Source organism: Theropithecus gelada, chromosome 14 (assembly GCF_003255815.1).
Source record: "Theropithecus gelada isolate Dixy chromosome 14, Tgel_1.0, whole genome shotgun sequence".
Lineage (NCBI taxonomy): Eukaryota > Metazoa > Chordata > Mammalia > Primates > Cercopithecidae > Theropithecus > Theropithecus gelada.
In genome coordinates this window covers 22192630-22207919 of record NC_037682.1, presented here as the reverse complement: position 1 = coordinate 22207919, position 15290 = coordinate 22192630, and the positions used below count along the sequence as shown (strand labels likewise).

The following is a 15290-nucleotide window of genomic DNA, read 5'->3' as shown; positions in this document are numbered from 1 at the left end:
GATAGAACCTGGAAACAGCCACAAGACTGTGAGACCTAGATGATGGTCATGGAGTGATTGCAAAGAAGGGGATGAGACAGAGGGTGTGAAGAAATACTCCAGGGTTTCTGACTTGAGTGATTGCAAGATTGAAGTTGATGTTAGCTGAGATAAAGAAGACTGAAAGAGGTACAAGATTGGGGAGGAGTTTGGCTTTGAAATGTTAACGTTTGAATTGCCTGTCAGGCATTCAAGAATGGACATCACGTGGGCAGTTGGTTCTTCTAGTGCAAACTCAAGGGGAAAGATTCAGGCTGAAGATAGAAAATTGTTAGTCATTGACAGATAGACTTAAAGCTATGAGACTAGATAAAACAGTTTATCTACCAAGTAGTGACAACTGTATGAACATCTTAGATAACAGAAGACAGTGAAGGATAAGGGAAAATCAATTCTACTGAAATTTTATATTCTTTTAAACTATCATTTAAAAATGCGGGCAAAGTAAAGATAATTTCTGACGTACAAAGGCAGTACTAACCACAGACTCTCACTTCAGTTGAAAAAATATTAAGGATGTTTTCTGCAAGAAGAAAAGTAAACCTATTGGAAGTTCATATAATGTATGATAATAAGTTAAAAACATTGATGAAAAAATTGCTAAATTTACTTATTATGCTCTCTGAGGTCAAACTAGATAAAATTAATAATATGCAATTGGGTTGGAGCATGTTCAGTGATTAAAGCATGTTAGATTGTTTTGTCATGTTCAAAAGATAAAAATAACTGAATAAATTAATATGCTATGGGAAAATTTATTGGCAAATATATTAAAAACTTAAGAATGTTGCTTGCTACTTTGTAAGTAGTCTTACCAAAAAATAAACCACAATATAATTTGTTATTCAGTGTAATTGGTTTCCTTTGTCATTCTATCTCTTACATTTTATATATTTAAAAGATTATTCTGAAAACAGATTTATAGGCTTCATCAGACTGCCAAAGAAGTCCATGACACAAAAAGATTATTACTCTAGATCCTGCTGTCAATATTCAGGAAATACAGAAAATAGAGGAACATATTCAGTGAACCTTGAGGACCTAGTCAGCAAATTCCCCTAGAATGGCAAACTCTACAGAACAAACAATCCAATTTCCTTTTTTTTTCCTTTTTTTTTTTTTTTTTTTTGAGACAGGGTCTTGCTCTGTCACGTAGGCTGGAGCGCAGTGGCGTGAACACGGCTCACTGCAGCCTCAACTTCCTGGTTGTCTTCCTCATGCTGTCTTCCTGCCTCAGCCTCCTGTGTAGCTGGGACCACAGGCGTGCACAATGCCCAGCTATTTTTTTTATTTTTTGTAGAGACAGGGTCTCACTTTGTTGCCTAGGCTGGTTTCGAACTCCTGGGCTCAAGCAGTCCTCCCAACTTAGGCTCCCAAAGTGCTGGGATTATAGGCATGAGCCACCATGTCTGGCCCCAGTTTCTTTAACACATAAATTACAAGGGAGTGGGGAGAGAAAGTATCCAGTAGATTAAAAGAGATGTAAGAGACAAATCACCCAATTGCAGTGTGTATGGACTATATTGAATTCTGATTCAAACAAACTGTATTTTTATTTATTTTTTTTTTAGTTTTTATTTTTGAGACGGAGTCTCGCTCTTGTCGCCCAGGCTAAAGTGCAGTGGCACGATCTCGGCTCACTGCAAACTCCACCTCCCGGGTTCACACCATTCTCCTGCCTCAGCCTCCCGAGTAGCTGGGACTACAGGCACCCACCATCACGCCCAGCTAATTTTTTTATATTTTTAGTAGAGACGGGGTTTCACCGTGTTGACCAGGATGGTCTTGAACTCCTGAGCTGAGGTGATCTGCCTGCCTCGGCCTCCCAAAGTGCTGGGATTACAGGTGGGAGCCATCGTGCCTGGCCTCAAACTATATTTTTAAAAGAGAAGAAACAATTGGGAATTTGAATGCAGACTGGATATTTGATATTAAGGAATTACTGTTTTTTACATGTGATCGTGGTGTGGTGGTTTTATTTTTTTACAAAAGAGGCTTTTCTTTTCAAAACATACTGAAATATTTACTGATAAAAACAAAAAACGCAGGGGACAAGCACTAAAATAATAGACATGCAGGCCAGGTGTGGTGGGCCACACCTGTAATCCTAGCACTTTGGGAGGCTAAGGCAGGAGGATCACTTGAGACTAGGAATTTAAGGCGCTGTCTCTACAAAATAATTTTGAAATTAGCCAGGCATGGTGGCAGGCACCTGGAGTCCTAGTGGGGAGGCTGAGGCAGGAGAATTGCATGAGTCCAGAAGTTTGAGCTTACAGTGAGCTATGATAGTACCACTGCACTCCAGCATGAGTGACAGAATGAGACCCTGTCTCAAAAAAAAAAAAAGGTAAATCTATAGTTACCAAACTTACAAATAAAAAAGAGGATATAGGAGGAGAGGAGAGAACGTAGAAAAAGTATCTGCTATACAAATGCTAAGCAAAAGAAAGCTGATATGGATGTATTTATACAAGTTCACAGTTCCTTATTTGAAATCATTGAGGCTCTATGTGTTTAAGAATATGGTTTTTTGTTTTGGTTGTTTAATTTTAGAAATGTTAGGCCAGGCACAATGGCACACGCCTGTAATCCCAGCACTCTAGGAGGCCGAGGCGGGCAGATTGCTTGAGCCCTGGAGTTCGAGACCAACCTGGGCAGCATGGAGAAATGCTGTTTCTACCAAAAATAGAAAAATTAGCCAGCGTGGTGGTGTGCGCCTGTAGTCCCAGCTACTTGGGAGGCTGAGGTGGGAGGATCACCTGAGCCCAGGACATGGAGGTTGGAGTGAGCTGAGATTGTACCACACCACTGTACTCCAGCAGCCTGGGTCACATACCAAAACCAGGTCTCAAAAAAAAAAAAAAAAGAAAAGAAATGTGATAGGCACAAATATTTTATATTACATTCTACTTCTCTCAGGGCTGTTTCAAAGTCTATAATCAGATACATTAATATTTCTTTAGTGACATGTATGACCATGCGTGTTAAGAGTATAAAGACTGTAAAATGGCTTTCCATCAGGTTTTGTTGCCATGTGAATTTTAATGCAAAAAAATTTTTTAAAGCTTTAAGTTTTCAGAATTTTAGATTTACAATGATAAAGAACAGTGGGCCTGTCTCAGACAAAGTAAGAGCCTAAAATAATTAATAGACAGATACTACATATTAACAACCTACCACAAAATATAATATCATATACTTGTGTGTACCTAACAACTCGGCCTCATGGATGTGAGTATGTTTATATCAAGACAGCAGAAACTGACAGGATTACATGAAAAGTCAGCCAGAGGAAGCAACTTTAGCAGATTTTTGTCAGAAACTGGTAAGTCTAACAAAAATAAGATACAGGAAGTAACACCTTTGGATCTCTGTATAAATCTATACATAGATGTATACAGCAAGACATAGAAAAAGATATAGAGGGAGCGAGTATGTCCTAAATTGAACAAAGAGAACATACAGTGTTTTCAATGTAGAATATTTACCAGAATTGACCACTACCAGGATATAAGGGAAGTGATTTACAAAGTTTTGTTATCATGCATTATATGTTCTCTGATCACAGTGCAATTAAGTTAAAAGAAATAAAATACACATGCCCAGGAAAAAGGAGAGAAAACACAAATTTTGAAAATCTTGAAGGCATTCTTAAATCACCCATGGTTTAAAGAGAAAAATCACAAAACTTTAGACTATGGTGAGAACACTTCATTTCAAAAGTCCTGAAATGAAGCTTAGATATATTTAGAGATGAATTTATAGAAAAATGCATTTATTAAAATAAATGGCACAGTGACTCACATTTGTAATCCCAGCTACTTGGGAGGCTGAAGCCGGAAGATTGCTTGAGCCCAGGAGTTTGAGTCTAGACAGGACAGCCATAGCGAGAGCTTGTCTTTTAAAAAAAAAAAAAAAAAAAAAAAAGACTGAAAAGAAATGAGTTAAATATTCAACATGAGTTAGAAAACGTAATAAACCAATTAACTAAAATAATATAAATATGGAAATAATAACATAAGAAATTAAACAGTCTCAAGAAAACAGTATTTACTTAAAAAATAAAAAGACCAAACTCTAGCAGCAAGACTTATCAGAAAAAAAGAGAAATGACAGAAAAAAAGAAATGTTAGTGATGAAAAAGCAGATATAAGATAAAGATTTTTAAAACTAAAGACATAGTTATTAATACTATAAAAACTCTAGATCAATAAATTTGAAAGCTTAGGTATAATGTAAGATTTTAGAAAATGATGAAATTTAAAAACTGATTGAATAAATGGGTACAGGATAGACTCTTTATAAATGATATTAGGAAACTGTCCATGTGGGAAAAAAATACCTTTCAATGTACAAAAAAAAAAATTTCCTATACGGTTTAAAAATCTAAGTATGAAAAGTGAAACTTTTTACTAAAAAAAAAAAATTGATAGTCATACATTGCTTAATGACAGGAATATGCTCTGAGAAATGTGTTGTTAGGGGATTTCACCATTGTGGGAACATCATAGAGTGTACTTACACAAACCTAGGTGATATAGCCTACTATACAGTCACCTATGCTATATTGTATAGACTCCTAGTCTACAGAACTGTATAACAAGTGTACAGAACTGTATAACATGTTACTGTACTGAATACTGTAGACAGTTGTAACATAATGGTAAGTATTTGTATATCTAAGCATAAAAAAGGTACAGTAAAAATGTGGTATTGTAATCTAATGAGACCACCACTGGGGTCTGTTGTTAACCAAAAACATCTTTATGTGGTACTTGACTGTAATTGATTGATGTAATTACAATCTCAGGTTTGGGAAGGATTTCTTAAATAAAACAGAGTACAAACCATTAAGAAAACAGTTGATAAAGTTGCCCATCTTATAATTAAAAGTTTTTCTTCAAATGATAAAAGATAAGCTACAGACTAAAAGCAGATACTTGCCATGCATATAACTCATAGAGGATGAGTTTATAGAATTACTTTTTCCATAAATTTCTACAGATTAATTTCTTATTTATTTATTTATTTGTTTATTGTGAGACAGGGTCTCATTCTTGCCCCAGCTGGAATGCAGGTAGGATGATCATTGCTCACTGTAACCTCATTGCCTGGGCTCAAGCAGTCCTCCTACCTCAGCTTCTCCAGTAGCTAGGACTACAGGCGAGCACCACCACTACGCTTGGCTAACTTTTTATTTGTTTCGTAGAGATGGGGTCTCGCAGTATTGCCTGGCTGGTTTCAAACTCCTGAACTCAAGTGATCCTCTAGCCTTGGACTCCCAAAATGTTAAGATTATAGGCACAAGCCACCACGCCATTCCTACACATCAGTTTTTTTAAAAAGAAAACCTATTGGGGGAAAAAAATGAGCAAACTTGAACAGCCAATTCACAAAATATCTCATAAACATATGAAAGTATGTTCAATCTTATTAAATATTATTCTATTAGTTGATATAGTCCATATTTTATAGTGTATTAGTCAACTTGTGCATTGGCAACAAATAGCCACAGAACCTCAGTGCTGTTCTTATGAAGGAAAGTGAAGGCTCACGGAAGAACAACCAAATAATATAAGCCTGGTTAAAGTTTCTACTGAGAAGTGATATACACCATCTCTACTCACATTCCATTGGCCAAAGCAAGTCATGTGGTCATGCCTTGAAGTCAGTAGGGCAGGATAGCATATCTCCATGAAAAGTGTGGAGGGAATAATTGGAAACAGATCATAGGCTCTGTCCCCATTAATAACCCCAAAATCTTAATGGCATAAAACAATAAGGCCATGCTAAATGATCATTTGGGGCTCTGTTGGGGATCTGTACCATGTCACTGTGATCCATAAGCCAGGACCTAGGCCGACAGAGTAGCCACTGTAATATTGGCATTCTCAGTAGCTGAGGGAGAAAGAAAGAACATGGTGAAGCATACACTAACTCTATAAAAGCTTTCCTGTAAAAGGGTCACATGGGACTTATGTTACATTGGCCAAAGCAAGTCATATTGCCCAAGCCTGAGTCTGGCAAAACAGTGATGTATCACCTTGTAAGGAGGGGCAGGATTTTAGTGAATAGTAATACAGTCTATCACAATAACATAGTCTACTACCATAATAAATATAACAAAATAATGTTTCATACCTATTAGATTGGCATAAGTTTAAAAGCATGACAAAACCAAACATTGGTAAGATTCTGGGGATATAGGTATTATGATCTACTGGGAGAATTCTAATAGTTATAACCACTGTGAAAAGCAGATTGACACATCTGCATAAAACTGAAAATGTGTGCATCCATATGACCCCATATTTCTGCCCTTGCTAGAATTTTTCACATGTGTACAAGGAGACATAAGAATATTGTAGCATTTTTAATTGCAAAGAAAGTTTTTTTAAAAGAAGCAACATAAATGTTTACAGGAAAATGGATAAATACATATTTATACATCCATCTAAATGAAAAATTTAGAGCTATTCTGACTAATGTAAATAAATATAAAAAACATACATACTTTTTTTTTTTTAAGTTGTAGATACATTAAGTATGATACCATTTATGTAAAATTTTAAAACTTACAAAGCAATGCTGTATGTTGATTTGGGATACATATATAATGAAAGTAATATTTTAGGAGAGTATGGGTAATATAGTATTTTATAAAAATATACGTGGAAATGACACATAAACTCAGATTAATTATAAGAAGTTAGAGATTTAGACAACATTAAAGAATACCTTGAACTCCCTCCCTTTTTTTTTTTCTTTAAAAAAAAAAAATCTCAGCTAGGCATGGTGTCTCATGCTAGTAGTCCCAACACTTTGGGAGGCCAGGGTAGGAAGATTGCTTGAGCCCAGGAGTTTGAGACCAGCCTGGGCAACATAGTGAGACCCTATTTCTATAAAAAACAGAAAAGTTGGCCAGGCATGGTGGCTCATGCCTGTAATCCCAGTACTTTGTGAGGCCAAGGCAAGTGGATTGCTTGCACTCAGAGGTTTGAGACCAGCCTGGGCAACATGGCAAAACCCCATCTGTACAAAAAAAAAAAAAACCAAAAAATTAGCCAGGCATGGTGGTGTGCATCTGTAGTCCCAGCTACCTGGGGCTCTAAGGCAGGAGGATCCCCTGAGCCCTGGAGTTTGAGGTTGCAGTGAGCTGTGATCGCACTACTGCACTCAGCCTGAGTGACAAAGTGAGACCCTGTCTCAAAAAAAAAAAAGAAAAAAAATTGGCATTGTGGCACATGCCTGTAGTCCCAGCTACTTGGGAGGCTGAGGTGAGAGAATCGCTTGAGCCCAGGAGGTCAAGGCTGCAGTGAGCTGTGATCGCACCACTGCAGCACTCCAACCTGGGTGACAGCAAGACACTGTCTCAAAAAAAAAAAAAATGGGGTGGGGGAAGATAAAATATTGGCATATGATAGATATGGGTGTTGAAAAATGGATATTTGTGTTATTTGTACATTTGAAAAAATAGATATTTTATGAGTGACAGGAATTAACTGGAATACCCAGGTACCAATAGCAGCATGCTCTATATCTTGAAGGATTGAAACAGCTTGACAGATTTGTTTTCATTGCAGAGCCATTCTGTGCCAGGAAAGTTAAGTTAGTAGATGTGCTTCATGGGTAGTCAGAAATCATATTATGAAGGCACATGTGTGCCACTATGATAAATGTCGTGTTCTGTTACTTTCTGTATGTGGACATCTTTTTTGAGAAGCTTGTGTGTGTTGACTAAGTTAACTAAGGGCGTTTTCAGAATTCTTGTCTTCCTGCATAGAGGATTCTGACTTCTTCAGCTCAAATTCCCCTTTCTCTTCAATGGTAATTAGACTAAAATATTAGAAGAATCCATTCTGTTCTTACTTTCTTCTTAACAGAAACAATTAGTTGCTCAAAAAATTCACATAGAAGAGAATGAGGACAGAGACACAGGACTGGAACAGAGACATAATAAAGAAGACCCAGACTGCATCAAAGCCAAGGTGCCCTTAGGGGACCTGGATCTGTATGATGGCACATACATAACTTTGGAGAGCAAAGACATCAGGTAAAGAAGTTCTCTTTCCAAAAATAAAATTGCTTTTTCAAACATTCTTTTCTCAAATTAGTAAGAAATTATTTCTGTAATAAGAGTAAGCTTCAATCACAGATGAGTTTTAGAATTTGAAAGTTCAAAATACATACTACATGTAGAATTCTTATAAATTAATTTAAAATATTTAACACCACAGTAGAAAATGGAACAACTTGGCTGAGCGTGGTACCTCACACCTGTAATCCCAGTACTTTGTGAGGCCAAGGTGGGAGGATTGCCAACAGCCAGGAGTTTGAGACCAGGCTAGGCAATATAGCGAGACCCTGTCTCTACCAAAAAAAATATAAAAATTAGCCAGGCATGGTGGTGTGCACTTGTAGTTGTAGCTACTCAAGAGGCTAAACTGAGAGGATCACTTGACCCAAGAATTCAAGGTTACAGTGAGCTATGATGGTGCCACTCTACCAAAGCCCAGACTCTAGGCTGGGTGACAGAGTGAGACCCTGTCTCTTAAAAAAAAAGAAAAAGAAAAAGAAAATTGAACAATTTGTAGTTTAAAAAAAATTAACAAAACATTACTTATGGCCAATAAACATGGAAAAAAATTTCTCAGAAATGATCAAATAAGTATAAGTTGCAATATTTAGATAGTTTTCATCTACCAAAATGGAAAGCATATCAAAAAAATAGTAACTTGTAAAAATGTAGAGAGACTGTCAGTGGAAGTATAAATTGGTTTAACGTTTCTAGAAACAATTGAGCAGTTATGTTAGTTATTAAAAAGTCTGTGATCTTTATTCTGTGATCTATCTACTATTTTCTATGTGATTGTTGACTTTAATTTGAACTCCCAAAATGTTTGACTTTTCGTGGCAGGTATATGAAAAGGTATGAATATTGACTAATAATTGGTTGTAAAGTTGAGATGCTATGAGAATATGAGAAAAAGTTGACATTTCTTAAAGTACTATTGACTGAGCGCAGTGGTTTACACCTGTAATCCCAGCACTTTGGGAGGCCAAGATGGGAGGATCACTTGAGGCCAGGAGTTCAGGACCACCCTGGGCAACATAGTGAGACCTGTCTACAAAAAATAAAAAAATATATAGCTGGTTGTGGTGGTGCATGCCTGTTATCCCAGCTATTTGGAAGGCTGAGGTGAGAGGATCGCGTGAGACCAGGAGATCAAGGCTGCAGCGAGCTGTGATCATGCCACTGCACTCCAGCCTGGGCAACAGAATGAGACCCTTTCTCTAAATAAATAAATAAAGTATTGTTTATCTCACCTTTTATTCACTCATTGCTTCTTTTTGATTTTAGTCCTGAAGATTATATAGACACAGAATCTCCTGTCCCTCCAGACCCTCAGCAACCTGATTGTACTAAAATTCTAGAACTTCCATATAGTATACATGCTTTTCAGCACTTGAGAGTAAGTAGAGAACTTTAGGATTTTTTTTTTTTTTTTTTTTTTTTTGCATTCTTCTTTCTGTTGATCTCTCACTTATAAAGACTATTTCTCTTTCTTCTCTTCTTCCAAACAGCTCTGTAATTTTACAGGCATCTCTTATTTCTTAAAACTCTAAAATATTAGTATTTCAAAATAAATACTGTAAGATACCGAATTATTTGTCATCTTTTATATCCTTTGATATGTCTTTTGAATCATTTTCTTCTCTTCAGGGTGTACAAGAGAGAGTTAATCTTTCTGCACCTCTACTACCTAAAGAAGACCCAATCTTCACATATTTATCTAAACGATTAGGAAGGAGTATAGATGACATAGGCCACCTCATTCATGAAGGCCTACAGAAGGTAAGTCAGCAGTCACTTTAAGAGCCAGCAGGCTCTGTGTAAACAGAAGGTATTTTTCTCTTGGAAAATACCTGAGTAACTTGTTTTAGTCTAGAAGACAATTTGAAATTACACTTACATTGATGCAAATTGCATAGTTCAGTGCTGGGGAGAAATATGGATAGACTAGTCTTCTTTCCCAGGAAGAGATGCTGGAAAGTTTTATCTAAACTAATTGATGAAAAACGAAATACAAACTGACATTAGCAACAGGGTTTATAGGCTGGATTATATACATTGTGTGTGTAAGAAAGTTAATGTTTTAGTGTCTTTAATATTATCTACACACAATACATATATTACTACTGTTTTCTGAGACAGAAAAAGAATCACCACCAGCAATAAAATCTTCTGTAACTTTCTTTTAAGGGAACATCTACTTAAAAAAAAAAATGAAATAGGGATTTATGTAACAGGACCCAAGAATTTAAATGTGTCATTCAGGATTAACGTGGGCATTTAGAAAATGTTTTTGTTCTTCTTTGTGCCTAAGGAGTATCATAGGAGGCAATGCAGTTTAGTTTCTAAGCAGTATTGTAGTGGTATAAAATAAGATGTATAATTGCCACCTTTGTATACAGTTTATTCAAATACATAACTCTGTATATTGAGAGGAATTTTCAGATAAAAGTACAATAATAACGACTTTCAAATGCTTTACATGGTTATTTTTGTAGCTGTGTTACCATCTTCATCTTATTTTTCCGAAGGTAATATAAAACTTTTACGTTCCCAGAACTTGATGAGTAATAAGAGAAAACTGGCCCAGGATTTTACAGTATCCTTCAGAGAATGGTTAGTTGAGAGTAGACCATAGTGGTAAGTGTTCTATAGAAAATTAAAACAGAAAGTAACTGGGTGGCTACTTTAGATCTAGCAGTTGGGGTTATCTCTCCGGAAAGGTGAAATTTAAGCTGACACCTGAATCATAAGAAGAAACCAAAATTCAAAGACCTTGGAAGAGCATGCTAGGCCACAGCAAAGGCTCTAAATCCTGATTGAGGTTAGATGGTTGTATTTGTCTGCTCTGGCTTCCATAACAAAGTACCACTTTGGACCGTTTCTGCTCAAAACACTTCTGACACCAAACATATGGAGTTTTTTCTCACACTACTAATTCTCCAGTTCTCCTGACACCAACTAGGTGTTCTCCAACTCAGTACAATTCTGACACTAACTACCTGGAGTTATCACAGACCCCACAGGTCAAGGACTCAGTCCCACAAGGCTACCTGCACTTCAGATGCCAGTCGCATGTCAAGGCCACCAGACAAATCAGCTATAAAGTCAAGAGTGTTCCCACAACTGCCTCCCCAAGTTAGAACAGCTCACAGAAGTCAGGAAAGTGCTTTACCAACTATTATTGGTTTATTGTAAAGGATGCAATTCAGGAACAGCCAAAGCCATAAGCCAGGGAATAGGGGGAAGGGATGCACAGAGCTTCCATGTCCTCTCCAGAACACCACCCTCCTAGAATCTCAATGTGTTCACCAACCCAGAAGCTCTCAAAACTCTGTTGTTTAAGAGTTTCTATGGAGGTTTCACTATGTAAGCATGAATGACTAAAGTATTGGCCATGAGTGATGAACTCAATCTCTACTTTCTCTCCCATCCCCGAAGGACAAGGGGAGAATGGGATTCTGAAAGATTTAACCCTCTAATCATGCCTTGGTTTTTCTGGGACCAGCATCTGTCCTGAAGCTATCTGGGGGCCACCTGCCTCCAGTCATCCATTAGCATATGAAAGACACACATTACTGCTGTGATTCTTCAAGTTTTAGGTTTGTGTGTCAGGAACTGGGGACAAAGACCAAATATATTTGTTCACACCACATACTAGGTGGCCTAACAAATTTATTTCTCATAGTCTGGAGGCTGGGAAGTCTAAGATCAAGGTGCCAGTGATTTGGTTCCTGGTGAGGGCTCTCTTCTTGCCTTGCATATGGCCACCTTCTCTTTGTGTCCTCACATGGCCTCATCTGTGTGCATGCTTGAAGACAGAGAGAGAGAGATCTGTCTTCCATTTCTTATAAGGACTCTTATAGGAAGAAACCAAATTTGGGCCCCAACCCTTATGACCTCATTTAGCCTTTATCCACTCCTCATAGGTCTGATAACACTTGAACATATGAACTTTGAGGAGACATAGATAGACATTCAGTCCATAACAGGTGGCGTGCAGCCAAATTCAGGCCAATATTGCTGGAGCCTGGTGAGCAAGAGGAAGGATGATAAGGAATGAAGCCAGAGAATTAGGCCAGTGCCAGATTATGTAAGGGTCTGAAATCCAGGGTAAGGATTTTGGATCTTATTCTAAGTGTGCTGAGAAGTCAGAGCAGAGAAGCAATGTATTGCAATTAATGGTTTAAAAGATCACTTTGATTGCTATATGAAGAAGTTATTGAAAGGACCACAACTGGAAATAGACCTGTTAGAAAGCTGTTGCAATAGTTCAAGAGAGAGATGAAGGTGGTTTGGACTAGCAGTTGTTAGTAGTGGAAACGAGAGGACTTGAACTATTTAGGAGATATTTAGGAGTTTAGAAGCTGATGAGTTAGATATGGGGATTGAGGGCAAAAGAGGAATCAAGGAAAACTCTTAAATTTTTGACTTGAACAACTTGAAGGAGGAGAGTGTTGGGGTGGGAGAAGAGAAAATAAGAGTTCTATTTGGGCCATGTTAAATTTGAAACACCTATATGAGTTTGGAATTTCAGGGAAAGTTAGAGTTGGGCACATAGAGAGTAATTATTAAATAATGAATATCTGAAGCCAGGGAACTGGATGAAGTCATCTCGGGAAGAGTAAAGTTTGAGAAGAAGCCAGTTGACTCCTGGGTGCGTCCCACATGTATTTATCAAGCAGAGGGGGAAAGCCAGCAAAAAAGACCAGAAAGGGTATCCTGCAGAATGCGATGTCCTAAGAGCCAATGGCAGAAAGTGGTCAAAGGAAGGAGGGAGTAATTCACAGTAACATTAGAACATTTATAGATTTGGGGGAGATTTTATGAGAATTACAGAAAGATATTTCTTTAAATATGTATTTTTATCTTACCGCCAGTATGCTATGATATATATTTAACTTATACTCTTTTCAGTAGTTCATGTAGAACTTTTAATTGAACTTTTGTCCCAGTTTACACTCTGACATGAAAATAAAAGAAGAAAATCAAAATCAAAGCATTGGTTGATTTGAAAAACAACTTTCTCAAAAGGCCATGAAAAAGAAAACTGAAACCTCGGCCACAAGTCAGTTGTGAAGAATGTATTGTCCTTTAACCAACTTCAAGTAGTAGAAGTTCATAGTCGATCTGCTAATAGTGCAAAAATCTGAAATTGCATCACTCAAAAATCACATACTTTTCTTGAAGATAGAATGCTTAAGGATGAATAATGCAGGATTGTACTTATTGTAGTCTTCAAAAACTACATTTAACTAAATTTAAACTTTTTAACTACATTAAAATAGCTCTTTTAAAAATAATTGGGCCCTTGCGAAAGATTCATACTATAAAAATCTATAAAAGAAAGTAAAGTGAATAATTTCAAAACTGGTTTGTAATATATTCTTTTGGAGTTTGATTTTTACACAGCTTTATAGTTAAAACGTAATTATTCCCCATAGTATACATTTTTAATAATAGAATTGTGGGAGTCAAAGGGCAAATGTAATATACATTAATATGTATGTTAATGTAATATACATTACATTTTTAAAGCTTTTTACATGCATGTCAAGTTGTCCCCCAGAAATGCTGTAGTAACTTAGCATTTCTATAGTTTAATATCTAAAGTTAATAATATTCAGTAAGTATTGGCATTCTTTTTAGTCTTTGCCACTTCGTAAAAGGAAAACCTGTATCTTTTAAATTTCTATTTGTTTGTGAAGTTACACATTTTACATACTTCTTAGCTGTTTGTTCATGTTTTTGGCCCTTTTTCCTCTTTTTTTTTTTTTTTTTTTTGTCTTTATGTTTGGAGTAAGCCTGTTTAGGTTTGTGCCTTCACTCAGATATTACATAAATAGAAAAATTTGTACAATGTTAATTTCAGGAATTTCACGTTAGAGCTATTTCTAAGTAGATGAGGTCTTCTGACTTAACTTCGGAAGTCCTGAAATAGAGCTCAACAAGTTGTGGTCAATTGGTGGGATTTTCAGCTTTATTTCCCTCTTGGAATAAGCTGGAGTCGGATGGTCTCTATATGAAGACCACACACTAATGCACATGCTCAGTTGATGATTAGAATACCCTTTTGACAGGTATAGTTTCTTTGCACTGTGTCCTCTTCTTTATCATTGCTTATCATTAGTCTGGCTCTTCATCTTGAATTTCAGAAGAGCCAGAATATTAAAAGTGCTCCTTTTGACTATTCTAAATTAAACTGTCTTGAGTCCTGTTTGTAATTTCACTTTTTTAATCTCTAGAACTCTTCCTCATGGGTACTGTATAACATGGCTTCATTTTACTGGAGAATTAAGAATGAGCCATATCAGGTAGTAGAATGTGCCATGCGAGCACTTCACTTCTCTTCCAGGTAAGATTCCTCCTCTTCTGGACTTGATTTTCCACATTCCTCAGGACTGTTATAGAAACAATACATAAGAAAGCAATAAGAAGCAGCATTGCATTATCTACTTTTCTCCATCCCTCTTCAAAGAAATAAGTCCCACAACAACAAAAAAAATCACAGATGTCAAAAAGTTCAAAGTGATAATTGTGTAGTATACTTTCCATTTCCATTAAGGAAAAAATATGTTATGTAGATGCCCTATGATTCACATAGGACTTGAATGCAATTATCGTAAACTAAGTTTAACTTTTCTTAAAGCAAATTTAAGTCCTAAATAAATTGTAAAATCATATAGTGTCTGCAAGACAAAATTTGTAGCTATCAGGTTAAGAACCATCAATAATTTAAAAATGAAACACTATGATTATCTTATTTGCTCCACCTATATCTTAGTTTCCTAAGCACAAGTAACTTTGAATGTCATTTTTCCTTGTCAAGTGGTTCTACATAATCGTGGAATGTGTGCTGCTTTCCTTAGGCACAATAAAGACATTGCCCTGGTCAACCTGGCAAACGTTCTACACAGAGCACACTTCTCTGCTGATGCTGCTGTCGTGGTCCATGCAGCTCTGGATGACAGTGACTTCTTCACCAGCTATTACACTTTGGGGAATATATATGCAGTAAGTACAACTGTTTGTTTCATGAGTCACGCTAGTAGTTGCCACTTTCTTTTTTTTTTTTTCCCCCCACTCAGTAGAATGTTACTTTTTTCCATTTATTTTTTGGTCTGAACAATGGAAATGAAATTAGGAGGAAGAAAAATCCTCAACACAATAATGTAAT

The 15290-nt window shown here is 36.6% G+C and overlaps 1 protein-coding gene across 3 annotated transcripts in view; it reads left to right on the top strand.

Annotated features, from left to right (window-relative positions):
- TTC17 (tetratricopeptide repeat domain 17) overlaps positions 1 to 15290 on the top strand; it is a 138470-nt gene that overhangs the window by 30033 nt on the left and 93147 nt on the right. For all 3 annotated transcript variants that reach the window (XM_025356229.1, XM_025356227.1, XM_025356230.1), the window contains exons 3-7: positions 7923 to 8092; positions 9401 to 9512; positions 9764 to 9895; positions 14359 to 14468; positions 14983 to 15127. In XM_025356229.1, the coding sequence (XP_025212014.1) occupies positions 7923 to 8092; positions 9401 to 9512; positions 9764 to 9895; positions 14359 to 14468; positions 14983 to 15127 (669 nt within the window). The remainder of the gene's footprint in view (positions 1 to 7922; positions 8093 to 9400; positions 9513 to 9763; positions 9896 to 14358; positions 14469 to 14982; positions 15128 to 15290) is intronic.